This window comes from Trachurus trachurus (assembly GCF_905171665.1).
Source record: "Trachurus trachurus genome assembly, chromosome: 17".
NCBI classification, from domain to species: Eukaryota; Metazoa; Chordata; class Actinopteri; order Carangiformes; family Carangidae; genus Trachurus; species Trachurus trachurus.
Window position 1 is genome coordinate 7,269,858 of NC_139900.1, and position 27,998 is coordinate 7,297,855.

A 27,998-nucleotide genomic window follows, 5' to 3' on the forward strand; every position below is an offset into this window, starting at 1 on the left:
CAAAGGAAGTCCAGTTGCCTTCGATTTTAGCACCTGACGAACATGGTTCAAACATATTGGATAAGATGGAAAAAAGGCCCAGACACAAGACAAGACGAAGAAGAGAAGTCACCCTGCAGCTGGTTTGTTATGTTTCCTAATGTTGCCTACTATGAGCCTCCATTATGGAGACTCATGAGGCCCTGGACCATCCTCAACCAGCTCAGAGAAAATTGATTTACTTTCAATGTTGCCACCTGCTGGTCAACACATGGTAATGCACTATTATCAAGTGCAAAATGAAATGTGTGAAACAGAATAACTAAACATTTACCCATGAAAAAAAACTCTGCTGTCATCCTTCATGTTTTATTATACTTATACTATAAACACTGACCACTTTCAAATTGTTTAAATTGTGGATCAGCGTTTAAATATCCTGGCAGATTGAGATTTATTTATTTTTAAACATCTCTAAGTAGACATGTATCACTGTTTGTGCGAACACTGTCATGATCTACGTGTCAACGTGTGATCACAAACTGTAAAAATGATACAGCATTCGGTTTATGTGAGAAAGATGGAAAACAAGGAAGTGTTTGTTTTATTCATTCAGTTTTATTGATGACGTGAAGCATCGGTTTGTTCACACATTGCTCTTGTTCTGTGATTTCATGAACAGATTCACTTCATCCACCCAATCACTTTGTTTCACCTGAATCTCAGAAAATCATCAATCACCCCCTCATTGATTATTATCATCAAAGTTCAAAGTTCAAAGTTATCTTTATTGTCCCAGTTGGGAAATTGATTTGCAGCGGGATGTCCAAAATACATAAAAACATACAATACCAATAAATACACATGACATTTACAGTTCGATAAAACCCTTAAAGACCTTGTGTGAACAACACCATTTGATCGGATAAACATCAATGTAAATGTGATTCTAGATTTCTTTCTTCACACAATGAGAACAAGAAAATAACCCATAGCCCATGATGCAATGGAAGACACAACACAACAAGAAATGACAAGAGGTAAAAGTCCCGCCCACAATGTTTGATTGACAGGTGATCTCTGTGCAGTGCAGAGACACAACAGCAATGAGCTTTTAGCAACAAACATGGAGACTAAAGAAAGTGAAGAACTAAAATACAGATTTTAACCAACTGCTCCTTCAATGATCTTTGTCAATTTGAGTTTACACAACTCTGCTGTGACTCCAAAGTCCCAATAAAGCCCAATTCCAGCATGTAGAGGCTGAGTGAATGTGGTCTGGACTCTGTGGAGGAGAGTCATGGTTTCAGAGACGCTGTAGAAGGACAGAATACCTGCACTGTGATCCAGGTACACTCCTACTCTGGAGGACTGAAGACTTGAGACTGGAGTGTCGAAGTTGTTGTGCAAAAACGCATAACTATTGTGGTCGCAACGTAATGCCCAAGATTTCTCATTGTGTCCAAATCTTCGTTCCTTTGGATCCCCTGCTCTGCTGCTATTCTTGTATGCAACTGCTACAAAAACCCCACCTCCTTTCCACTCCACCTCCCAGTAACAACGTCCAGTCAGACTCTCTCTACTCAGAACTTCATAATATTTAAATCTGTCTGGGTGATCAGAATGAGACCGTGCTTGACTCGTTCCTGTTACTTTTCTGTTTCCCTCAGATAATAACACACCTATGTCTGCTGTATTTGGATCCAGTGTGATTTCCTGTGAATATGTTAAGAAGTCAGCTCTGGTCCTGGGCTCTGGTGGTGACAGTGAAACATCCACTTGAGTCTTTGTCAGTGAGATGTTTGTCCATGTGTCTCCCAGAAGGTCCTGTAGTTTATCTCTGAGCTCTGACACAGCTGCTGTCACATCCTCAAAGTGTCTGAGAGGACGGATATTGAAGCTGGATGAGTGTGTAGATGGACTGAGTGCTGACAGTGAGGGGTAGTTGTGTAGAAACTGGGTGTGATCCTCTGTGTGTGACAGCAGCTTCAGCTCAGCGTCTTTCCTCTTCAGCTCAGTGATCTCCTGCTCCAGCTTCTTCTGAAGCTCTTTGACTCCACTCACTTGAGTTTCCTGCTGGGATCTGATCTGCTGCTTCAGCTCAGAGCTTCTTTTCTCCATGAGACGGATCAGCTGAGTGAAGATCTTCTCACTGTCCTCCACTGCTTTATCAGCAGAGCCATTGATGGCCTCCACCTCCTGTTGAAGCACCTTCACATCTTTCTCTGTGTCCTGGATTCTCTGCTGGATTTTCTGTCGACTCAGCTCCAGCTCTCTCTGCCTCTCAGTCCTTTCTGCTGCAGCTGAGACTGTGTCGTGGCCTTTATGTTCATCCATGGAGCAGAGATAACAGATACACTTCTGATCAGTGCGGCAGAAAATCTTCATCACCTCATCATGACGAGAGCAGATGTTCTCCTGGAGCTTCTTGGTTGGCTCCACCAGCTTGTGTTTCTTGAACTGAGCTACATCATAGTGAGGCTGTAGGTGATTCTCACAATAAGAGACCAGACAAACAAGACAGGACTTGACAGCTTTGAGTTTTTTTCCAGTGCAGACATCACAGGCCACATCTTCAAGTCCTGAATAGCAGTGATCAACAGGAGCATCTTGGATTCCAGTCTTTTTCAGCTTCTCCACTAAAGCTGCTAACATGGTGTTTTTCATCAGGACAGGTCTTTGTAAGAAGTTCTTCATACACTTGGGACAGGTGTAGATTTTCTTCCCATCCTCTCCATCCCAGTGGGTTTTAATACAGTTGAAGCAGTAGCTGTGTCCACAGGGAATAATCACCGGATCCTTTAGTAAATTCACACAGATGGAACAAGAGAGTTTCTCTCGCTCCAGCTGATTTCCTCGCTGCGCCATTTCACCTCCTGCAAGTCTCTGGACAGAAACAGCCTCTGTGCTCTAAAGGAAAACAAATTGCTGCTTTTGCTCTTGTTCATCTGTTGCAGTGAGTGAGAGGCATCATCTCCTGCAGTCAAGCCACCTTGTCTCCATCTGCCCTCATATTTACGGACCTGTGAAGGGGAGGGGACAAAGAAATATTGTGATGGGGTGGAGTTTATTGAGTGTTGAAGCTGAAAAAGAGGGGGGGGGGGGTTCAGGTTATACTGCATTAAACAAGTAGGAGTGGTTCATGGGAGCATTATTTATAACTCAACTAACAATACTTTCACTTTCTTCAGCTCACAACAGCTGGGAAGGTTACATTATCCATTATTTATTAAGTACAGATGAATAAAAAAAACCTTCTCATTCTGAAGTTTTGTAATATTTGGTCTGGCACCTGACTCCTAACAAGAAGGATCAAAATTTGTCTTGATATTTTTTTTTTTTGGAGAGAGGACACTTTGTTTGGCATAAAGTGTAAATAGGCTATTCATTCTATCTTAAACTGAACAGCAGACTAAGAGCCACAAGGAGCTTTTTCTCTCCATGAACAAAAAAAGAATCTCCCAACTGCCAAGAAATATTAAGCAGCCCAAGTAATTGTGAGCCCATTAGTTTCCAGCCCTACTTCAAGTGTCAGAGTTTAAAGTGCTTGTGATAACTTACAGTAGTAACATGTCTTTTAAGTGACAGTGATTGACCTATAATGTGCTGCAGTCAGTATAGTGTTTTATCTCACTGTCTGAACGCTAATAATGGTGCTGATTTCCACATCAGTGTCTCACTGCCAGCGTTTTTCTAACATAGCATAAGAAAACATTAGCATAACAACCATTTCCATAACAAAAATACAGCCTTAAAGTACAACTATTCTGCTGTCATTCAAATAATAACTAAAACGAATAACTCAAACTACATTATGATTTACCTTTGCTCTCCTGTTGGATGCCGTTGTCCTGTCTGCTACAGACACATACAGTAGCCTATCCCCAAAGCAGAGTCAACTCCCTGCCCCACTATTATGCCTTTAACCTTTTCACATGGCCCATCTACCCCCTGTTCTAGGATTTCTCCTTCCTATTTGTATTTTCTACCATATTTTATATCTCTTTGTAACCAGCTTTTATGCTCAATGGGATTAACGCTGTTTCTACTGTTGCAGCAAGTTTTGTCCAAATCAGATTCTTGTAGGCCTAATTGTTCAATATTTTCAGTACATTGACATTTTCGACTGAGGGTAAAGGGAGATTGAAGGGGGTTGAATGCAGAGCCCTTGAATAAAGACTTATTTCAGCCAGACTCCAAAAGGCTTGATGATTAGGCTATATGGTTCATGTGGATCTCAGGTAGTTGAACTAAATGACACACCCAGGTTAGTGAAGAAAAATGAACAAGGGACAGTTTCATGATCTGTGAAAGATAGAATTATGTTTACAGGGTGGATGTTTATGAATGTTGAAGAGGGAAACAAAGAAGGCTTTCAGGTTTTACCGCATTACACAATGAGGAACAGTTTGTGATAGTAGGGTGTGTTTGATAACATGCCATATTCATGACTTGGCTAGTAGACTACTTTTACTTTGAGCAACTTTCAACAGCTGGGATAATAGTTTGTGTAGCCTAGGCCTACTTGGCTACTTTTATTCATAGCCAGTCCTTTCGCTATTGACTTGAACTCTCTAAAGACTTGTCACTGAAATAGGCTCAACTACTTCTAAACTTCATACTGAATGTGTAATGTGTGTGTACAGTAGCTACTTCAGGACATAGTTGGATTTCATAAACTAATGTGTGCTTACAGTTTTTCTCTATTGGTTTGGCTCAATTCTTGAAACAGAAATTACATTCTCAAAATAACATGGACAAATCTCCAAACCACCTTGCAAATGTTCACAACAGAATGGCATTTCTCATTGATTTCATCAAATTGCAAATGTCTTAGTACATGTCTCAAGTGTCTTAGTGCATCTTTGCAAATGGTTATGTACAAGTACCCTAGAGTTAGCACAATGAGCATACATTTAGCACATTTTCCAAATGAATAGATCTTGCTGATCTAAGCTGATTAGTTGATTCTCAGTCTAATGGTTGCTCTCTCCAAAACATGTCAGCATGATTTCACTGTGTAAATCATCATATGCACAATAGTCTGTTCAACTGTCAAAATTAGTCAACATACTGTAGGCTAATACCATGAAAACCATATGAATTTCTTGCAGCATTTCATAAATTCATGACAGTAATCGACAGTCAGGTGAAATTAGAACTTGACTAACGAAGGAGGAGTTCCTACATCTCAGATGACCAATCAATCAGCTGTTTAGCTACCTGACTGGTGCTGTCTATGATTGTGAATGCTGCCAAACGCGTATATATAGAGCTTGGCTAGGGCCTGCATCGCGAGGGAAAATATCCGCTGTGATGTTGATGAAAATATGTGGCCAATCAGAGCGCAGCGTATGGATGGTCAGGAGGATGAAGATGGTGGCCAGGAGACAGAGGGTGATGACCAGTGAAAATGTCTCTACTCGTGAAACTTTGTTTACTGCACTATAGGCTTGGTATATTTTTTCTGTTTTTTTTTGTGTTCATTCATACATGTACAGAGAACTGTAGGCCTATACATTTTGTTTTTACAGTACATAATCTTGAGTTACTTTATGTAGGCTATATGTGAATAAAAATGGTTACAATTTCCTTGGCAATATGAGTGCAGTGTGTGTGATGTCAAACTTTGGAGGCTGCTCTTACTGTAAAGTCCTTTTCTTAGGTTTTATACATCTCTGCCATAGTGACAAAACATCTAAGCATTTTGACTTGCAGTGCTCACAGAATGCCACAGGGATGATGCATTTTGGGGGCACTGACTACTTACATGAGAAAGAAGTTTGGTTTTGACACATAAGTTAACTGTTTTGGGAGAGATATGAGGTTCTGCAGCTCATCCATGGTGTTATGCTGAACCATCCAGTTTATTTTTGGTAAAAGCACTAAGTGAATGCAAATGAGCCAAAAGCAATTGAGAAAGATCTTTGCCATTTTGATGGTACTGACACTTTACATGGTAAAAGAATCTAGTTTTGAAGCATGTGTGAACAGTTTTGGGAGAGATATGCGCTTTTGCTAGTGAGCTGTAATGTTGTGCAGAACTGTAAGACTGTTTGGCCAAATGGTCTTATAGTTTTAAGAATGTAATTTCTGTTTCAAGAATTGAGCCAAACCAACAGAGAAAAACTGTAATATCAATTAGTTTTAGTTCATTCTTAATTTGGCTCATCATAGATCAGTCCAATGCAAGACAGAGCGTTACAGAAAAACAAAGATTGGAACATTTCAAGTTGAATAAAAAAAAAAAAAACACAAAAAAACCCCACCGACGCCAGGGACACATCGGCCAATTTTCAAAGTAAAACCCCGCAAATGACAAATAGGTAGGCTGCTAAGGTATGTGTGTGCATTTACAGAGGCCCATTTGCCAATCTATCGGAGAAATGCGCGGCGCTTTGCAGCGCTTCCGCGGCCGGTTTGTCCCCGGCGTAACTGTAGGCTAACGTTAGTTCCGGTCAGACAACTGTTTTAATCACCGGGCTTCTTTCGGAGCTGCTCCCTAATTTGCTGTTGGTCTCAATTCAGACCGTCCACAGACACTGACTCCACACACCGTAGGTAGTTGTTGTGTTTCTTGTTATACTACGTTGTCTGTAACTACGGTGTAGCAACAACCTACGGGCTTAACGTTAATCGTTAGCAGCTTTTACCCGTCTCGACCGTTAGCTAGTAAGCGGCTTACTGTAACCCGTTGGCATGGGTACAGTCAATGGTACCGAACCGTTAGCAGCCAGCTAGACTTGACTGTTCGCAGCTAGCAACCGACTCGACCGTTACAGTAACATACACACAAAGATAATCGTTTTCCTTTTCTTTTGACTGCCGTCATTCAAAAAAATTAACATTGACATTATTAGTCCCCTGTTCTTCTCTTGGCTGTCATTAGCTTCAGTCAGGTGATCCCACATAGTTTCTTGTCCTAAAATGATCCCAAACCTTTGTTTGAATAGGCTAGCTTTTTTGAATGTCACAGCTAAATTTCCCAAATTGAATGTCTTTGTAATTATAACTGTTGAATATTTTCTGTAGACAAACATTTTCTGCTAAGGGTATAGATAAACAGACAGACAGACAGACAGACAGACAGACAGACAGACAGACAGACAGACAGACAGATAGATAGATAGATAGATAGATAGATAGATAGATAGATAGATAGATAGATAGATAGATAGATAGATAGATAGATAGCTTTATTGTCTGTCACGAGTGACAGAAATTCATCTTTGACAGGCTCGTATAAAAACACTTGAAAACAAACATTAAAAACAAAAACCTTGTGCAATCATGCTAAAAAGGAGGAGGGGGACTGTTAAAAGCAGCAAAGTGTTCATTTTTGATTGTTCTGGGTGGTCATTGCAGAGGGGATGAAGGAGTTTTTTGTTGATGTTTTTCCTGGCCAGTGGACCCTTATATCAAACGCTGCATTTGCATTTTTTCACAAACAAGGAAGCATATTATTAGTAACTTTTTATTAAAAGATAGGCACGAGGAACATGGCTTTATGATCTGTGAAAGGAGGGGACAAAGAATTATGTTTACAGGGTGGAGGTGGATATGGTATGAGGAGGGAAACAGGAGAGTTTTCAGGTTTTACCGCATTACACAAAGAGGAATGGTTTGTGATTGACAGGAGTTATTTTCAAGATGCGATATCTTCAACTTGGCAAGAAGACAACTTTCACTTTGAGCAGCTTACAACCGCTGGACAGGTAATCACTTAAAGCACCTTTGTATCTCCCACTGATGTGAAATGTCTCAAATTTAGGCTGGGGGACTTAAATACACTTCCCACTACTTTCTTTAAAGTTCATATTGAATGTGTCACATACCTCAGGTTGTGATCAGATTTGTCAAACAAATGTGTGTCATGTATCATGATCATAACAGTTGATTAAAAGTTAGTTTAAGCAGTGTTTCAGGTGGAAAATCAGTTAATGTCTGGATCTTCAACAGAACCAGTGATGATGATGGAGGGACCGGGCTGTCCAGGTGAACATGATGAGTCCATGAGAAGCAGGTGAGCACGGTAAGTGGAAGGAGGAAGTGAAACACCACACAGGCAGAACAAAAACACACAGGCAGAGAGACCAAGGGCCTGTCCCAGTACTCCACACTTGGCTGAGTGCGCTTGGTTACGCACACACTTGTGCTTGATGTTTTGCTGGTGGAACATATTTGCATATAGTGTGCAAGCATTGATAAGTGGCCAATCGCGCAGCGTTTAAAAGCAATCTGGACATACTTGTCAAGTGCAGCCTGTTATCTTAGCGCCATTGTGCACACTAGCACAACTCCAACACACACAGCAACAGTTTTAATAAACAGTGCTGCTGGATCACAGTCTCATCTACTCCAAAAGTGTCTCTATGTTCAAGATTCAAATCATAATGTAAGCCCAACTGTGTTAAGGCCAACTTAACACAGGATTAAACAGAGCGTGATGAAAAATATTCACATAAGTTATAATCAATAGAGAAAATTCATAATTACATGATAACAGGTCAAAATTGATCAGATGTAAAAGTAAACGAAGCCTAAAGACAACAAAACTGGAAAAGTATGAGATAAAAGTATATAAAATATATGAGATGAAAAGGTCATAATTATGAGATAGAAAGTCAAATTAATGTTATCGAAATTTATTCAATGGCATTTCCCAAACGTGGCTTGTGGCTTCCAGTGACAGCAGACTTCACCAGCTGGTGCATTGTGGGATTTATACTTGGCCAAATACCAAAGGGTGGGTAAAGTGCAAATCAAGCATGGTGCACTTTTGGTCGTTGGAGAAATGGGCCACACTTGCACACTTACACTAAGCCCATGAACGCGCACGCCAAGTGCCCAAGTGTGTAAGTGTGATCGAGTGTGCATATTGGGCCTGCCCCAACAGGGGAAAAAACAGATATTCAAGGGAGAACAACAGATTTTCTTTCCTTCCTGGTCAGCAGGAGGATGGCACCCTCTTGTGTTCTGCATCAGATTTTAAATCTTCACTCTGAAATCTGGAATGATGTGCAGGAAGATGAGACTGAACTGTATAAGACAACTGTATTTTCTCCTTTCTCCTCTTGTTGTTATTCCAGGTTCTACCATCTCAGAGCCATTGAGTTGGGATCTGCAATAGTAACCCACCTTCTGCTGCGTGATCCAATCTACCGCCTTCTGCAAAGTTCTACTATAATACTTTTGAGGTATTACATTTCATCAATAGGTAAAGTACCTCCCTTTCTCTTTATCTCTTTCTCTCCAAACCAACTAGTGGAGGCAGATGGCTGCTCAGCCTGAGTCTGCTCAGTTTTGTGCCTCTTAAACGTTTTTTTTTTCTCACCACTGTCAAGTGGGCTTCTTCTTGGTGGAAACTGTTGGGTAAATACTGTTATGAAGAGAAGGTCTAGACCTGCTCTGTGTGTAAAGTGCCTGAAGGGATGATTTCTGAGGGGAATCGTCGCTAAGTGTAATTAATGTTTTTGACCTGACTGTGGAGATGAACTAGCTGTTCAGGCCTAATGAAGATCACTGCAAACTGATTGAAGGCCACACGTAGAAAATACCAGTTATGCTAGAAATGGCAAATATACTGTTCACAAGAGCCTGCTGTCATTCACTGGGGCCACTAGATGGCGATGTTACCCTTGTCCGAGGAGCAGAGCTGCTGGAGCACAGTTACCGGAACTGAATCAACACACTGGTTCTGCAATGCATTCTAGTTTATTGATTTCATGCATGAAAAAAAATTACACAAATATGAATCATTACTTGAATGACATTTGTTAAGTGACTCATGAATAGATTCAGTTCATCCACACAATCACATTGTTTCACCTGAATAGCAGAAAATTGTGAATCATTTCCTTATTTATTATTATCATGATATTTACACTTTGATTAAACCTCATATCCCCTTAACAACAAATCAATGTAAATCTAACTCTAAATTTCTTTCTTTCCACAGTGAGAACAAACCTCAGTGATAAAGTAAGGTCTGGTGATTTCTCTGTTAAGGCCCAAACAACAACACAAACATATCAACCCAAATATCCAACAAATATTTAGAGCTCAGAGAAGTTTCTATTTTCATTTATTATTATCATGATATTTACACTTTGATTAAACCTCATATCCCCCTAACAACACATCAATGTAAATGTAACTCTAAATTTCTTTGTTTCCACAGTGAGAACAAACCTCAGTGATGAAGGAAGGTCTGGTGATTTCTCTGTTAAAGCCCAAACAACGACACACAAACACATCAACACAAATATCCAACAAACTTTTAGAGTTCAGAGAAGTTCCTATTTTCATGTGGAGAAATGTGAGTTTAGGTAAAGAAACATCATCATGAGCAGTGATCTCCTCCACGGCTCCAGCTCCACCTCAACAAACTCAAACATCAACACCTGCCCACAATGTCCTGCCCACAATGTTTGATTGACAGGTGATCTCTGTGCAGTGCAGAGACACAACAGCAATGAACTTTTAGCAACAAATATGGAGACTAAAGAAGGTGATAAACTAAAATAGAGGTTTAAACCAACTGCACCTTCAATGATCTTTGTCTATTTGAGTTTACACAACTCTGCTGCGACTCCATCACTAACCCAAACTCCAGCATGTAGAGGCTGAGTGAATGTGGTCTGGACTCTGTGGAGGAGAGTCATGGTTTCAGAGACGCTGTAGAAGGACAGAATACCTGCTCTGTGATCCAGGTACACTCCTACTCTGGAGGTCTCAGGACCTGAGACTGGAGTCTGGTTGTTGTTGAACCTAAATTCACAACAGTTTTTGATACAACGTAACGCCCAAGATTTGTCATTGTTTCCAAATCCACTTTCACTCGACCACCCTGCTCTGCTGATATTCTTGTATGCGACTGCTACACGAACTCCTCTTCCTCTCCACTCCACCTCCCAGTAACAACGTCCAGTCAGACTCTCTCTACTCAGGACCTGCTCATATGTGGTGAATCTGTCTGGGTGACTAGAATAAGACTGAGCTTGACCTCGTGTTACTTTTCTGCCTTCCTCAGATAATAACAGACGTGTGTTTGCTGTGTTGGGATCCAGTGTGATTTCCTGTGAATATCTTAAGAAGTCAGCTCTGGTCCTGGGCTCTGGTGGTGACAGTGAAACATCCACTTGAGTCTCTGTCAGTGAGACGTTTGTCCATGTGTCTCTCAGAAGGTCCTGTAGTTTGTCTCTGAGCTCTGACACAGATGCTGTCACATCCTCAAAGTGTCTGAGAGGACGGATATTGATGCTGGATGAGTGTGTAGATGGACTGAGTGCTGACAGTGAGGGGTAGTTGTGTAGAAACTGGGTGTGATCCTCTGTGTGTGACAGCAGCTTCAGCTCAGCGTCTTTCCTCTTCAGCTCGGTGATCTCCTGCTCCAGCTTCTTCTGAAGCTCTTTGACTCCACTCACTTGAGTTTCCTGCTGGGATCTGATCTGCTGCTTCAGCTCAGAGCTTCTTTTCTCCATGAGACGGATCAGCTGAGTGAAGATCTTCTCACTGTCCTCCACTGCTTTATCAGCAGAGCCATTGATGGCCTCCACCTCCTGTTGAAGCACCTTCACATCTTTCTCTGTGTCCTGGATTCTCTGCTGGATTTGTTGTCGACTCAGCTCCAGCTCTCTCTGCCTCTCAGTCCTTTCTGCTGCAGCTGAGACTGTGTCGTGGCCTTCATGTTCATCCAGGCAGAGGTGACAGATACACTGCTGATCAGTGCGGCAGAAAATCTTCATCACCTCATCATGACGAGAGCAGATGTTCTCCTGGAGCTTCTTGGAGGGCTCCACCAGCTTGTGTTTCTTGAATTGAGTTACATCATAGTGAGGCTGTAGGTGATTCTCACAATAAGAGACCAGACAAACAAGACAGGACTTGACAGCTTTGCGGTTTTTTCCAGTGCAGACATCACAAGCCACATCTTCAAGTCCTGAAAAGCAGTGATCAACAGGAGCATCTTGGATTCCAGTCTTTTTCAGCTTCTCCACTAGACCTGCTAACATGGTGTTTTTCATCAGGACAGGTCTTTGTAAGAAGTTCTTCATACACTTGGGACAGGTGTAGATTTTCTTCCCATCCTCTCCATCCCAGTGGGTTTTAATACAGTTGATGCAGTAGCTGTGTCCACAGGGAATAATCACCGGATCCTTTAGTAAATTCACACAGATGGAACAAGAGAGTTTCTCTCGCTCCAGCTGATTTCCTCGCTGCGCCATTTCACCTCCTGCAAGTCTCTGGACAGAAACAGCCTCTGTGCTCTAAAGGAAAACAAATTGCTGCTTTTGCTCTTGTTCATCTGTTGCAGTGAGTGAGAGGCATCATCTCCTGCAGTCAAGCCACCTTGTCTCCATCTGCCCTCATATTTACAGACCTGTGAAGGGGAGGGGACAAAGAAATATTGTGATGGGGTGGAGTTTATTGAGTGTTGAAGCTGAAAAAGAGGGGGGGGGGGGGGTCAGGTTATACTGCATTAAACAAGTAGGAGTGGTTCATGGGAGCATTATTTATAACTCAACTAACAATACTTTCACTTTCTTCAGCTCACAACAGCTGGGAAGGTTACATTATCCATTATTTTTTAAGTACAGATGAATAAAAAAACCTTCTCATTCTGAAGTTGTGTAATATTTGGTCTGGCACCTGACTCCTAACAAGAAGGATCAACATTTGTCTTGATTTTTTTCTTTTTGAGAGAGAGGACACTGTTTGGCATAAAGTGTAAATAGGCTATTCATTCTATCTTAAACTGAACAGCAGACTAACAGCCACAAGGAGCTTTCTCTCTCCATGAACAAAAAAAGAATCTCCCAACTGCCAAGAAATATTAAGCAGCCCAAGTAATTGTGAGCCCATTAGTTTCCAGCCCTACTTCAAGTGTCAGAGTTTAAAGTGCTTGTGATAACTTACAGTAGTAACATGTCTTTTAAGTGACAGTGATTGACCTATAATGTGCTGCAGTCAGTATAGTGTTTTATCTCACTGTCTGAACGCTAATAATGGTGCTGATTTCCACATCAGTGTCTAACTGCCAGTGTTTTTCTAACATAGCATAAGAAAACATTAGCATAACAACCATTTCCATAACAAAAATACAGCCTTAAAGTACAACTATTCTGCTGTCATTCAAATAATAACTAAAACTAATAACTCAAACTACATTATTATTTACCTTTGCTCTCCTGTTGGATGCCGTTGTCCTGTCTGCTGTAGACTCCACATACAGTAGCCTATCCCCAAAGCAGAGTCAACTCCCTGCCCCACTATTATGCCTTTAACCTTTTCACATGGCCCATCTACCCCCTGTTCTAGGATTTCTCCTTCCTATTTGTATTTTCTACCATATTTTATATCTCTTTGTAACCAGCTTTTATGCTCAATAGGATTAACGCTGTTTCTACTGTTGCAGCAAGTTTTGTCCAAATCAGATTCTTGTAGGCCTAATTGTTCAATATTTTCAGTACATTGACATTTTTGACTGAGGGTAAAGGGAGATTGAAGGGGGTTGAATGCAGAGCCCTTGAATAAAGACTTATTTCAGCCAGAGTCCAAAAGGCTTGATGATTAGGCTACATGGTTCATGTGGATCTCAGGTAGTTGAACTAAATGGCACACCCAGGTTAGTGAAAAAAAATGAACAAGGGACATAGTTTCATGATCTGTGAAAGATAGAATTATGTTTACAGGGTGGATGTTTATGAATGTTGAAGAGGGAAACAAAGAAGGCTTTCAGGTTTTACCGCATTACACAATGAGGAACAGTTTGTGATAGTAGGGTGTGTTTGATAACATGCCATATTCATGACTTGGCTAGTAGACTACTTTTACTTTGAGCAACTTTCAACAGCTGGGATAATAGTTTGTGTAGCCTACTTGGCTACTTTTATTCATAGCCAGTCCTTTCGCTATTGACTTGAACTCTCTAAAGACTTGTCACTGAAATAGGCTCAACTACTTCTAAACTTCATACTGAATGTGTAATGTGTGTGTACAGTAGCTACTTCAGGACATGGTTGGATTTCATAAACTAATGTGTGCTTAATATCAATTAGTTTTAGTTCATTCTTAATTTGGCTCATCATAGATCAGTCCAATGCAAGACAGAGAGTTACAGAAAAACAAAGATTGGAACATTTCAAGTTGAATAAAAAAATAAAACACAAAAAAACCCACCGACGCCAGGGACACATCGGCCAATTTTCAAAGTAAAACCCCGCGAATGACAAATAGGTAGGCTGCTAAGGTATGTGTGTGCGTTTACAGAGGCCCATTTGCCAATCTATCGGAGAAATGCGCGGCGCTTTGCAGCGCTTCCGCGGCCGGTTTGTCCCCGGCGTAACTGTAGGCTAACGTTGGTTCCGGTCAGACAACTGTTTCAATCACCGGGCTTCTTTCGGAGCTGCTCCCTAATTTGCTGTTGGTCTCAATTCAGACCGTCCACAGACACTGACTCCACACACCGTAGGTAGTTGTTGTGTTTCTTGTTATACTACGTTGTCTGTACCTACGGTGTAGCAACAACCTACGATTTAATGTTAATCGTTAGCAGCTTTTAACCGTCTCGACCGTTAGCTAGTAAGCGGCTTAACCCGTTGGCATGGGTACAGTCAATGGTACCGAACGGTTAGCAGCCAGCTAGACTTGACTGTTCGCAGCTAGCAACCGACTCGACCGTTACGTAACATACACGCAAAGATAATCTTTTTTCTTTTCTTTTGACTGCCGTCATTCAAAAAAATTAACATTGACATTATTAGTCCACTGTTCTTCTCTTGGCTGTCATTAGCTTCAGTCTGTCCCTCTGTCAGTGCTCCTTTCATTGTCAGTGCCAGTGCAGGTGATCCCAAACCTTTGTTTGAATAGGCTAGCTTTTTTGAATGTCACAGCTAAATTTCCCAAATTGAATGTCTTTGTAATTATAACTGTTGAATATTTTCTGTAGACAACCATTTTCTGCTAAGGGTATAGATAAACAGACAGACAGACAGACAGACAGATAGATAGATAGATGATAGATAGATAGATAGATAGATAGCTTTATTGTCTGTCACGAGTGACAGAAATTCATCTTTGACAGGCTCGTATAAAAACACTTGAAAACAAACATTAAAAACAAAAACCTTGTGCAATCATGCTAAAAAGGAGGAGGGGGACTGTTAAAAGCAGCAAAGTGTTCATTTTTGATTGTTCTGGGTGGTCATTGCAGAGGGGATGAAGGAGTTTTTTGTTGATGTTTTTCCTGGCCAGTGGACCCTTATAACGTTTGCCTGATGGCAGCAGCTGGAAGATGAGAGGAGGCTGTACCAGGAAGAGATGTTGAAGGTGAGTATGGATTCAATGAGAGACTAGTAAACCAGAGTTTATGTGTGCTGACATTGAAAGTCCTTAATTTCTTCAGCAGGTAGAGGCGGGGAGCATACATCAGTCCGACTGCCCAAAAGTCCGACGGCTCATTTCTCCGACTACCCATTCTACAGTGTTAAGGTTAGGTTTAGGGTAAGGTTAAGGGTTAGGGCTACTTAAGTCGGAGAAATGGGAGGTCGGACTAATGGACGCAAAAATAAAGAAATGTATGGTCGGAGAAATGGGTAGTCAGACAGACATCATGCCCCCGGTAGAGGCGCTGTTGTGATTTTTTGAAAATGGTGTCTGCATGCTGAGAGGAGATGCAGCCGTCCAGGTCAGTTCCAAGGTATTTAATAGACTCAACCTGCTCCACAAGCTGACCCTTCGAAGTGAGTTGCCTTTGAAAAAGAGTCGAATCAGATGCCGCCAAAATACTCGATCTTCTCTTGGTTCATGACAGTTATCAGTAGTTGGTAGCTCACAATTTCAAACGTGAAAAAATATAGAGATGATCAGTTGTCCTTAAATTGCATCAATGTATGTGCATCACTGTCTAGTGAGCTAAATTCTGTGCTGTTTGGGTGAATGCAGCCTGAGTTTCAGGATAACAGCTCCTACCCGGCATGTTGACAAAACTACAGCCAACCCTATGGTGGTTTATCAGCATGATGACATTGAAGATGAGAAGGTTTCAGATCAGATTTAATTTTTCAACATTTCTTTAATTCATGGTACATTCAGTAATCTAATGTCTGTACTCTTGGCAGCTACTGTGATCTTTATGACTTTCAGATTGGTCAGAAGGATTGACAGGTGACTGTGAGTGATTGTCATGAATCCAACAACAAATCTCTAATCCAGTCATATTAGTGTATTAAGTACTTTGTGCACTGTGCAGTTCAAATATACAGTGTACACCATGGTGAGGAAAAATTACATTCACAGCCTGAGCCAAATATGTGGCATGATCAAACGCTGCATTTGCATTTTTTCACAAACAAGGAAGCATATTATTAGTAACTTTTTATTAAAACATAGGCACGAGGAACATGGCTTTATGATCTGTGAAAGGAGGGGACAAAGAATTATGTTTACAGGGTGGAGGTGGATATGGTATGAGGAGGGAAACAAGGAGAGTTTTCAGGTTTTACCGCGTTACACAAAGAGGAATGGTTTGTGATTGACAGGAGTTATTTTCAAGATGCGATATCTTCAACTTGGCAAGAAGACAACTTTCACTTTGAGCAGCTTACAACCGCTGGACAGGTAATCACTTAAAGCACCTTTGTATCTCCCACTGATGTGAAATGTCTCAAATTTAGGCTGGGGGACTTAAATACACTTCCCACTACTTTCTTTAAAGTTCACATACCTCAGGTTGTGATCAGATTTGTCAAACAAATGTGTGTAATGTATCATGATCATAACAGTTGATTAAAAGTTAGTTTAAGCAGTGTTTCAGGTGGAAAATCAGTTAAAGGGATAGTTCACCCTAGAATGATATTTCGCTCATTATCTACTCACCCTCATGTTGACTAAGGGCTGGAAGAATTATCAGAGTCCACCGTCCCTTCTCTGAGTTACAGGGGGTCTCGGCGTAGCAGTGCATTTCAATGCAACGGTTGCAAAGGGACACCGGAGCTCTTCGTAAAAAAACACACACAAAAAAACATCCAAATACCTCCATGATGCTCGTATGTAATGTCCGTCTTGTGCTGAAGCCCCAAATTGCGTAATTGTCCCGAAAAAAATTAAATAAGTCTATATTTTAAGCTTGTTTGTAGCGGAAGCTTCTCGAAGCTCCTCTTCCTGGTCCGTCCAAATCTCGCGTGATTCGCAGTAACCGCACTGACGCCGGCGCAAATCACGCGACAGCCCTTAGTCAACATGAGGGTGAGTAGATAATGAGCGAAATCTCATTCTAGGGTGAACTATCCCTTTAATGTCTGGATCTTCAACAGAACCAGTGATGATGATGGAGGGACCGGGCTGTCCAGGTGAACATGATGAGGCCATGAGAAGCAGGTGAGCACGGTAAGTGGAAGGAGGAAGTGAAACACCACACAGGCAGAACAAAAACACACAGGCAGAGAGACCAAGGGCCTGTCCCAGTACTCCACACTTGGCTGAGTGCGCTTGGTTACGCACACACTTTGGTGATGTTTTGCTGGTGGAACATATTTGCATATAGTGTGCAAGCATTTATTAAGTGGCCAATCGCGCAGGGTTTAAAAGCAATCTGGACATACTTGGCAAGTGCAGCCTGTTATCTTAGCGCCATTGTGCACACTAGCACAACTCCGACACACACAGCAACAGTTTTAATAAACAGTGCTGCTGGATCACAGTCTCATCTACTCTGTATAATGTAAGCCCAACTCGGTAAGTAAAAAAAAAAACACAGGATTAAACAGAGCGTGATGAAAAATATTCACATAAGTTATAATCAATAGAGAAAATTCATAATTACATGATAACAGGTCAAAATTGATCAGATGTAAAAGTAAACAAAGCCTAAAGACAACAAAACTGGAAAAGTATGAGATAAAAGTATATAAAATATATGAGATGAAAAGGTCATAATTATGAGATAGAAAGTCAAATTCATTTTATCGAAATTTATTCAATGGCATTTCCCAAACGTGGCTTGTGGCTTCCAGTGACAGCAGACTTCACCAGCTGGTGCATTGTGGGATTTATACTTGGCCAAATACCAAAGGGTGGGTAAAGTGCAAATCAAGCATGGTGCACTTTTGGTCGTTGGAGAAATGGGTCACACTTGCGCACTCACACTAAGCCCATGAACGCGCACGCCAAGTGCCCAAGTGTGTAAGTAAGTGTGATCAAGTGTGCATATTGGGCCTGCCCCAACAGGGGAAAAACCAGATATTCAAGGAAGAACAACAGATTTTCTTTCCTCCCTGGTCAGCAGGAGGATGGCACCCTCTTGTGTTCTGCATCAGATTTTAAATCTTCACTCTGAAATCTGGAATGATGTGCAGGAAGATGAGACTGAACTGTATAAGACAACTGTATTTTCTCCTTTCTCCTCTTGTTGTTATTCCAGGTTCTACCATCTCAGAGCCATTGAGTTGGGATCTGCAATAGTAACCCACCTTCTGCTGCATGATCCAGGCTACCGCCTGCTGCAAAGTTCTACTATAATAGTTTTGAGGTATTAGATTTAATCAATACGTAACGTACCTCCCTTTCTCTTTCTCTCTTTCTCTCCAAACCCAACTAGTTGAGGCAGATGGCTGCTCAGCCTGAGTCTGCTCAGTTTTGTGCCTCTTAAAGGATTTCTTTTTTCTCACCACTGTTGTCAAGTGGGCTTCTTTTTGGTGGGAACTGTTGGGTAAATACTGTTATGAAGCGAAGGTCTAGACCTGTTCTGTGTAGGTTATGAAGTGCCTTAAGGGATGATTTCTGAGCGGAATCTTCGCTATGTGAAATTCATGTTTTTGACCTGACTGTGGAGATGAACTAGCTGTTCAGGCCTAATGAAGATCACTGCAAACTGACTGGAGGCCACATGTAGAAAATACCAGTTATGCTAGAAATGGCAAATATACTGTTCACAAGAGCCTGCTGTCATTCACTGGGGCCACTAGATGGCGATGTTACCCTTGTCCGAGGAGCAGAGCTGCTGGAGCACAGTTACAGGAACTGAATCAACACACTGGTTCTGCAATGCATTCTAGTTTATTGATTTCATGCATGAAAAAAAATTACACAAATATGAATCATTACTTGAATGACATTTGTTAAGTGACTCATGAATAGATTCAGTTCATCCACACAATCACATTGTTTCACCTGAATAGCAGAAAATTGTGAATAATTTCCTTATTTATTACTATCATGATATTTACACTTTGATTAAACCTCATATCCCCTTAACAACAAATCAATGTAAATCTAACTCTAAATTTCTTTCTTTCCACAGTGAGAACAAACCTCAGTGATAAAGTAAGGTCTGGTGATTTCTCTGTTAAGGCCCAAACAACAACACAAACATATCAACCCAAATATCCAACAAATATTTAGAGCTCAGAGAAGTTTCTATTTTCATTTATTATTATCATGATATTTACACTTTGATTAAACCTTATATCCCCCTAACAACACATCAATGTAAATGTAACTCTAAATATCTTTGTTTCCACAGTGAGAACAAACCTCAGTGATGAAGGAAGGTCTGGTGATTTCTCTGTTAAAGCCCAAACAACGACACACAAACACATCAACACAAATATCCAACAAACTTTTAGAGTTCAGAGAAGTTCCTATTTTCATGTGGAGAAATGTGAGTTTAGGTAAAGAAACATCATCATGAGCAGTGATCTCCTCCATGGCTCCAGCTCCACCTCAACAAACTCAAACATCAACACAACAAGAAATGAAAAGAGGTCAAAGTCCCGCCCACAATGTTTGATTGACAGGTGATCTCTGTGCAGTGCAGAGACACAACAGCAATGAACTTTTAGCAACAAATATGGAGACTAAAGAAGGTGATAAACTAAAATAGAGGTTTAAACCAACTGCACCTTCAATGATCTTTGTCTATTTGAGTTTACACAACTCTGCTGTGGATCCATCATCAAGGAGCCAAATTCCAGCATGTAGAGGCTGAGTGAATGTGGTCTGGACTCTGTGGAGCAGAGTCATCGTTTCAGAGACGCTGTAGAAGGACAGAATACCTGCTCTGTGATCCAGGTACACTCCTACTCTGGAGGACTGAGGACCTGAGACTGGAGTCCTGATGTTGTTGAAACAAAATTCACAACTGTTTCTGATACAACGTAATGCCCAAGATTTGTCATTGTTTCCAAATCCACTTTCACTGCTGATATTCTTGTATGTGACTGCTACACGAACTCCTTCTCTCCACTCCACCTCCCAGTAACAACGTCCAGTCAGACTCTCTCTACTCAGGACCTGTTCACATGTCGTGAATATGTCTGGGTGACTAGAATAAGGCTGATTTCTATCCATCAATGTTACTTTCTTGTTTCCTTCAGTTAATAACAGACGTCTGTATGCTGTGTTTGGATCCAGTGTGATTTCCTGTGAATATCTTAAGAAGTCAGCTCTGGTCCTGGGCTCTGGTGGTGACAGTAAAGCATCTAAATGAGTCACTGTCAGTGAGATGTTTGTCCATTTGTCCCTCAAAAGGTCCTCTAGTTTATCTCTGAGCTCTGACACAGCTGCTGTCACATCCTCAAAGTGTCTGAGAGGACGGATATTGATGCTGGATGAGTGTGTAGATTTTCTGAGTGCTGACAGTGAGGGGTAGTTGTGTAGAAACTGGGTGTGATCCTCTGTGTGTGACAGCAGCTTCAGCTCAGCGTCTTTCCTCTTCAGCTCAGTGATCTCCTGCTCCAGCTTCTTCTGAAGCTCTTTGACTCCACTCACTTGAGTTTCCTGCTGGGATCTGATCTGCTGCTTCAGCTCAGAGCTTCTTTTCTCCACGAGACGGATCAGCTGAGTGAAGATCTTCTCACTGTCCTCCACTGCTTTATCAGTAATGTCATTGATAGCCTCCACCTCCTGTTGAAGCACCTTCACATCTTTCTCTCTGTCCTTGATTCTCTGCTGGATTTTTTGTCGACTCAGCTCCAGCTCTCTCTGCCTCTCAGTCCTTTCTGCTGCAGCTGAGACTGTGTCGTGGCCTTGATGTTCATCCAAGCAGAGATAACAGATACACTGCTGATCAGTGCGGCAGAATATCTTCATCACCTCATCATGACGAGAGCAGATGTTCTCCTGGAGCTTCTTGGAGGGCTCCACCAGCTTGTGTTTTTTAAATGAAGGAGATTCATAATGAGGTTGGAGATGATACTCACAATAAGAGACCAGGCATTGCAGACAGGACTTGACAGCTTTGAGTTTTCTCCCAGTGCAGACATCACAGGCCACATCTTCAGGTCCAGCATAGCAGTGATCAGCAGGAGCAGCTTGGAGTCCAGTCTTCTCCAGGTCCTCCACTAAATCTGCTAACATGGTGTTTTTCATCAGGACAGGCCTCGGTTTGAAGGTCTGCCTACACTGAGGGCAGCTGTAGATGTTCTTCCAATCCTCTCCATCCCAGTGAGTTTTAATACAGTTGAAGCAGTAGCTGTGTCCACAAGGAATAGTCACTGGATCCTTCAGTAGCTCCAGACAGATGGAACAAGAGAGTTTATCTTGCTCCAGCTGATTTCCTTGCTGTGCCATTTTACCTTCTGCAAGTCTCTGTCCAACAGTTTCTCTGGACAGAAACAGCCTCTGTGCCTTTAAAGGAAAACAAATATCTGCTGCTTCTGCTCCTGTTCTCCTGCTGCAGTGAGTGAGAGGCATCATTTCCTGCAGTTCAATCACCTTGTCTACACATACCATCATATATACGGATCTGTGAAGGGGAGGGGACAAAGAAATATTGTGACGAGGTGGAGTTTTTTGACGGTTGAGTCTGAAAAAGAGGAGGATTTTCAGGTTTTACTGCATTACACAAATGGGAGCATTTTGTGGGGGCATTAGGCTTTATCATCAAATAAATGAATAACACATGTATGGACATTTCTCACTTTGTCTGACTGTCTCAGTGGATCTGACCCTGCACTGCACCCAGAGAGCAGGTGCTGTCAGTCTAATAACGCAGTAGCCCTAAACTCACCACAGAGAGACCTTGAACTCATCACAGAGCAGGATGATTTTACAATGGTCAACGATGCTTTTAGCGCTGTTAGAGACGCGTTTCAAGTTCATACGCAATACGTTTATTGTGACAGTAGCGGCTGTATGATGTGAGACAGAGCTCTGGGCCAAGTCCCGTGGATCTATGGAGCCAGATCACTGACATTAAAATTTGGCTGAAAACAAAATTTGGCATTGGTTGTCTGTTTTTTAAATTGGCATTTTTTTCGGTCTCACTAGTTTTCAGTTTCAATTTTATTTTTTTCAGTGTTAGTATTCTGTCTTTCAGTTTCAAGTTACTGGAAGGGTTTTGGCGTGGAGGGGAGGGGCTAGGGATGCGTGAGCACCTCCAGGTAGCGCGACCTCAGCTGCAGTCAAGTCAATCAATTTGAAACTGAAAAAAAGAAAACACTTGCCCTCTGGTCACAGTGCAGGGATCAGACCCACTGAGACATTCAGACAAAGTGAGAAATGTCCATAGACCTTCGCCACCACAGCAGCCACTGATCCCTGATCCTCCGCTACAGCAGGAAAATTTGCTTTCTCCCCGGGATGATGGTGGTACTGTCACAGCAAGTTCAGTCCAAGTCAGATCTTTGTAACTGTTCAGTGTTTCCAGTACATTGACATGTTCCACTGAGGGTAAAGGGAGTTAAATGGTTGAATGCAGAGCCCTTGAATAAAAACTTATGTTAAGTCCAAAAGGCTTGACGGCTACTTGGTGCATGTGGATCTCAGGTATTTCCCAGAACTAAATACTGTGCAAGTAGGTTAGTAAAGAAATGAACAAGGGACCAAGTTTCATTATCAGGGTGAGGGTTTAGGAATGTTGAAGAGCGAAAGAAGGCTTTCAGGTTTTACCGTGTTACACAATGAGTGATAGTTTGTGATAGACACGGTGTGTTTACGTTATCACAACATGACATATTCATGACTTGGCTAGTAGACCACTTTTACTTTGAGCACCTTTCAGCTCTGGGATAATAGTTTGAGTACTTTTATTGTATCTCTCCTTATAGTGCTTCCTTGTGTGACAGTTGACGGTCCTGTCACTATGCCTCCAATTAATCATGCGCCCTGGCTACTTGGTCACAGGACTATCTCTTTGGTCGAATGGTCACCACACATGATTCTTACCTGGGAGTCTGGGGTTCAAACCCCGACCGGGGCCTCCTTTGTCCTGCCACATTTAGATCAGACACTACTGTGTTTCAATCACCGGGCTTCTTCTAGCTGCTCCTTGCTTCTTTTCTGCTGTCTGTCTCATTCAGACTGTCCACAGACACTGACTCTACACTACTTTTTATCTAAAGGTAAAGTTGTAGTATTTTTTTGATATACTGTAAGTTGTCGGTGCCTTTCACTTTTGGCATTGTAAAAAAAAGTTGTCTGGTTTTTTATACTGTCATTTTATTTCAGTCTCACTGGCTTTCAGTTTCAATTTTCTTTATTTCAGTGTCAGTTTTCTGTCTTTCAGTTTCAAGTTACTGGAAGGGTTTTGGCGTGGAGGGGAGGGGCTAGGAACGCATGAGCACCTCCAGGTTTTAAAAAGGGATGGCAGTAGCGTGACCTCAGCTGCAGTCAAGTCAATCAACTTGAAACTGAAAAAAAAAGAAAACACCTGCTCTCTGGTCACAGTGCAGGGATCAGACCCACTGAGACAGTCAGACAAGTGGGAGATGTAGACGTGTTATAACTTTTACTGTAGTAACATGTCTTTTAAGTGACAGTGGTGATCGACCTGTAATGTGCTGCAGTCAGTATAGTGTCTTATCTCACTGTCTGTCACTGGTAGAGTTTACAGCTGCTCTGTCTGAACACTAATAATGTTGCTGATTCCCACATCACAGTATCTTACTGCCAGTTGTTGTAGCGATTTTCTAACTTAGCATAACAAAACATTAACACAACAAACATTTGCATAACAAAAATATAGGCTCAAAGTAAAACTCTTCCGCTGTCATTCAAACAATAACTAAAACTAATAACTCAAACTAGATTATGATTACCTTTGCTCTCCTGTTGGATGCCATTGTCCTCTGTCTGTCTGCTGTAGACTCCACATATATCCCCCAAAGCATAGTCAACTCCCTGCCATGTATCTCGCTCTATTATGCCTTTAATCTTTTCACATGGCCCACCTACCCACTGTTCTAGGATGTCTTTCTTTTAAACAATTGTATCTTTATATTTTCTACCACATGTTTTATATCTTTTTGTAACCATCTTTTATGCTCAATAGGATTAACACTGTTTACTGTCACAGTATTAAGTGTTGTTTGCCATTGCTTTGCATTGTCACTTATGAAAATGAAAAAACCCCAGGAAGAACAGCTGCTGCCTTGCAAAAGCTAATTGGGATCTTAATAAACCAAACCAAACCAAGCAAGTTTAGTCCAAATCAGATCTTTGTAGTAACTGTTCAGTGTTTCCAGTACATTGACATGTTCCACTGAGGGTAAAGGGAGTTAAATGGTTGAATGCAGAGCCCTTGAATAAAAACGTATGTAAGCTAGAGTCCAAAAGGCTTGATGGTTACTTTGTTCATGTGGATCTCAGGTATTTCCCACTAAATACCAAGTAGGTTAGTAAAAAAAATGAACAAGGGACAAAGTTTCATTTTCGGTGAAAGGAAGAGGACAAATAAATATGTTAACAGGTGAGGGTTTAGCAATGTTGAAGAGTGAAAGACGGCTTTCAGGTTTTACTGTGTTACACAATGAGGGATAGTTTGTGATAGACACGGTGTGTTTATGTTATCACAACACGCCATATTCATGACTTGGCTAGTAGACCACTTTTACTTTGAGAACCTTTCAGCTCTGGGATAATAGTTTGAGTACTTTTATTGTATCTCTCTTATAGTGCTTTCAATATTGACATGAACTCTCTCATAGGCTACTTAAATGTATTATGTAATTTTGAATAAAACTTTTTTAGTAATTGATGCATTTGAAGAAACAAACAAAACATTACTTGCTGCTACTGTGAATTACACACAACCTGAACGCACCACATAATTTTGCCTTGTAGTTTGAAGACTGAAGTGACTGAATGCTTCTCAGAAAATAAACCTAAAGCACATAACACTATTCAAAATGTCACATATGGTTGATCACTGGCTCTACAAGAAGAGTAGACAATTGTCTCTTAAACCAAACACAAACTACATAAAATTAATCTGTTGAACATTCATCATTTTAGATTGAATGAATTAAAAACTCTGTATGAATGACATCAGGTATTTTTAGTATGAACCTAATCAGACTAAAATCATCATCTTCACTAAAACCTTCAGACACTGAGTTGAGGAGCTTTAACCTCCACTACCTCCCTGGTCAGCAGGAGGACGGCGCCCTCTTGTGTTGAGCATCAGTTTTTTAGATTTCAGTTGTTCACAGGAAGACAAGGAAAAACTTCACTCAGCCTTTGGAAACAACATCAGTGAAGACACTTTTAAATATATGTGATATCACACCGAGTCAGTTTGTTCACAGGAGTCACAGCCTGTTACACTGATGCTACATTCAGGGCACGTGGGAAAGATGGAAGACAAGTAAATGTTTGATTCATTCATTTAGTTTTATTGATGATGTGAAGCTTCAATATGTTCACACATTAAATCAGTAAAGTCTGTTAAATGACTCTTGTTTAGTGATTTCATGTAAAGATTTAGTTCATGCATATAATCTTTGTTTCACCTGAGAAAATTATCAGTCATCTACTCAATCATTATTATCATGATATTTAAACTTTGATTAAACCTCATATCCCTCTAACAACACATCAATGTAAATGTAACTCTAGATTTATTAGTTTTCTCAGTGAGAACAAACCTCAGTGATAAAGGAAGGTCTGGTGATTTCACTGTTAAAGCGCAAACAACAACAACACACAAACACATCAACACAAATATCCAACAAACATTTAGAGCTCAGAGAAGTTTCTATTTTCATGTGGAGAAATGTGAGTTTAGGTAAAGAAACATCAACATGAGCAGTGATCTCCTCCACGGCTCCAGCTCCACCTCAACAAACTCAAACATCAACACAACAAGAAATGAAAAGAGGTCAAAGTCCCGCCCACAATGTTTGATTGACAGGTGATCTCTGTGCAGTGCAGAGACACAACAGCAATGCGCTTTTAGCAACAAACATGGAAACTAAAGAAAGTGAAGAACTAAAATACAGATTTTAACCAACTGCACCTTCAGTGATCTTTGTCTATTTGAGTTTACACAACTCTGCTGTGACTCCATCACTAACCCAAACTCCAGCATGTAGAGGCTGAGTGAATGTGGTCTGGACTCTGTGGAGGAGAGTCATGGTTTCAGAGACGCTGTAGAAGGACAGAATACCTGCTCTGTGATCCAGGTACACTCCTACTCTGGAGGACTGAGGACCTGAGACTGGAGTCCTGATGCTGTTGAAGCATAATTCATAACTGGTGTTGATACAACGTAACGCCCAAGATTTGTCATTGTTTCCCAATCCACATACATTCGAGCTCCCTGCTCTGCTGATATTCTTGTATGCGGCTGCTACACAAACTACTCCTCCTCTCCACTCCACCTCCCAGTAACAACGTCCAGTCAGACTCTCTCTACTCAGGACCTGATAACATGAAGTGAATCTGTCTGGGTGACTAGAATAAGACTGTTCTTTACTCGTTAATGTGACTTTTCTGTTTCCTTTAGATAATAACAGACATGTTTGTGCTGTGTTTGGATCCAGTGTGATTTCCTGTGAATATCTTAAGAAGTCAGCTCTGGTCCTGGGCTCTGGTGCTGACAGTAAAACATCCACTTCAGTCACTGTCAGTGAGATGTTTGTCCATGTGTCTCTCAGAAGGTCCTGTAGTTTGTCTCTGAGCTCTGACACAGCTGCTGTCACATCCTCAAAGTGTCTGAGAGGACGGATATTGATGCTGGATGAGTGTGTAGATGGACTGAGTGCTGACAGTGAGGGGTAGTTGTGTAGAAACTGGGTGTGATCCTCTGTGTGTGACAGCAGCTTCAGCTCAGCGTCTTTCCTCTTCAGCTCAGTGATCTCCTGCTCCAGCTTCTTCTGAAGCTCTTTGACTCCACTCACTTGAGTTTCCTGCTGGGATCTGATCTGCTGCTTCAGCTCAGAGCTTCTTTTCTCCATGAGACGGATCAGCTGAGTGAAGATCTTCTCACTGTCCTCCACTGCTTTATCAGCAGAGCCATTGATGGTCTCCACCTCCTGTTGAAGCACCTTCACATCTTTCTCTGTGTCCTGGATTCTCTGCTGGATGTTTTGTCGACTCAGCTCCAGCTCTCTCTGCCTCTCAGTCCTTTCTGCTGCAGCTGAGACTGTGTCGTGGCCTTTATGTTCATCCAGGCAGAGATAACAGATACACTGCTGATCAGTGCGGCAGAAAATCTTCATCACCTCATCATGACGAGAGCAGATGTTCTCCTGGAGCTTCTTGGAGGGCTCCACCAGCTTGTGTTTCTTTAATGGAGCCACATCATAATGAAGCTGCAGGTGTTTCTCACAGTAGGAGGCCGGACACGTCAAACAGGACTTGACAGCTTTGAGTTTTGTCCCAGTGCAGACATCACAGGCCACATCTTCAGGTCCAGCATAGCAGTGATCAGCAGGAGCAGCTTGGAGTCCAGTCTTCTTCAGCTCCTCCACTAAAGCTGCTAACATGGTGTTTTTCACCAGGACAGGCCTCGGTGTGAAGGTCTGCCTACACTGAGGGCAGCTGTAGATTTTCTTCCCATCCTCTTCATCCCAGTGGGATTTAATACAGTTGAAGCAGTAGCTGTGTCCACAGGGAATAGTTACTGGATCCTTCAGTAGATCCAGACAGATGGAACAAGAGAAGGTCTCCTGGTCCAGATGAACTCCTTTCTGCGCCATTTCACCTCTCACAGACGACGACTGTCTGAGTTTCTGTTGATCAGAAGTGAAACTAGTTTGAGCTCTGATCTAAACAACATGTGTCTCAGCAGTGAACGG

The 27,998-nt window shown here is 41.6% G+C and overlaps 1 protein-coding gene across 1 annotated transcript; it reads right to left on the minus strand.

Moving 5' to 3' along the window:
• Positions 1-1,143: 1,143 nt before the first annotated feature.
• LOC311000103 (uncharacterized protein) lies at positions 1,144-27,979 on the minus strand (the record flags this gene model as incomplete). The annotated part of the gene is given in 5 exon segments (XM_083990738.1): positions 1,144-2,865; positions 10,584-11,783; positions 21,127-21,724; positions 26,239-27,923; positions 27,929-27,979. Coding segments are annotated over 5 exon segments (5,256 nt in total).
• Between the last annotated feature and the right edge of the window lie 19 nt (positions 27,980-27,998).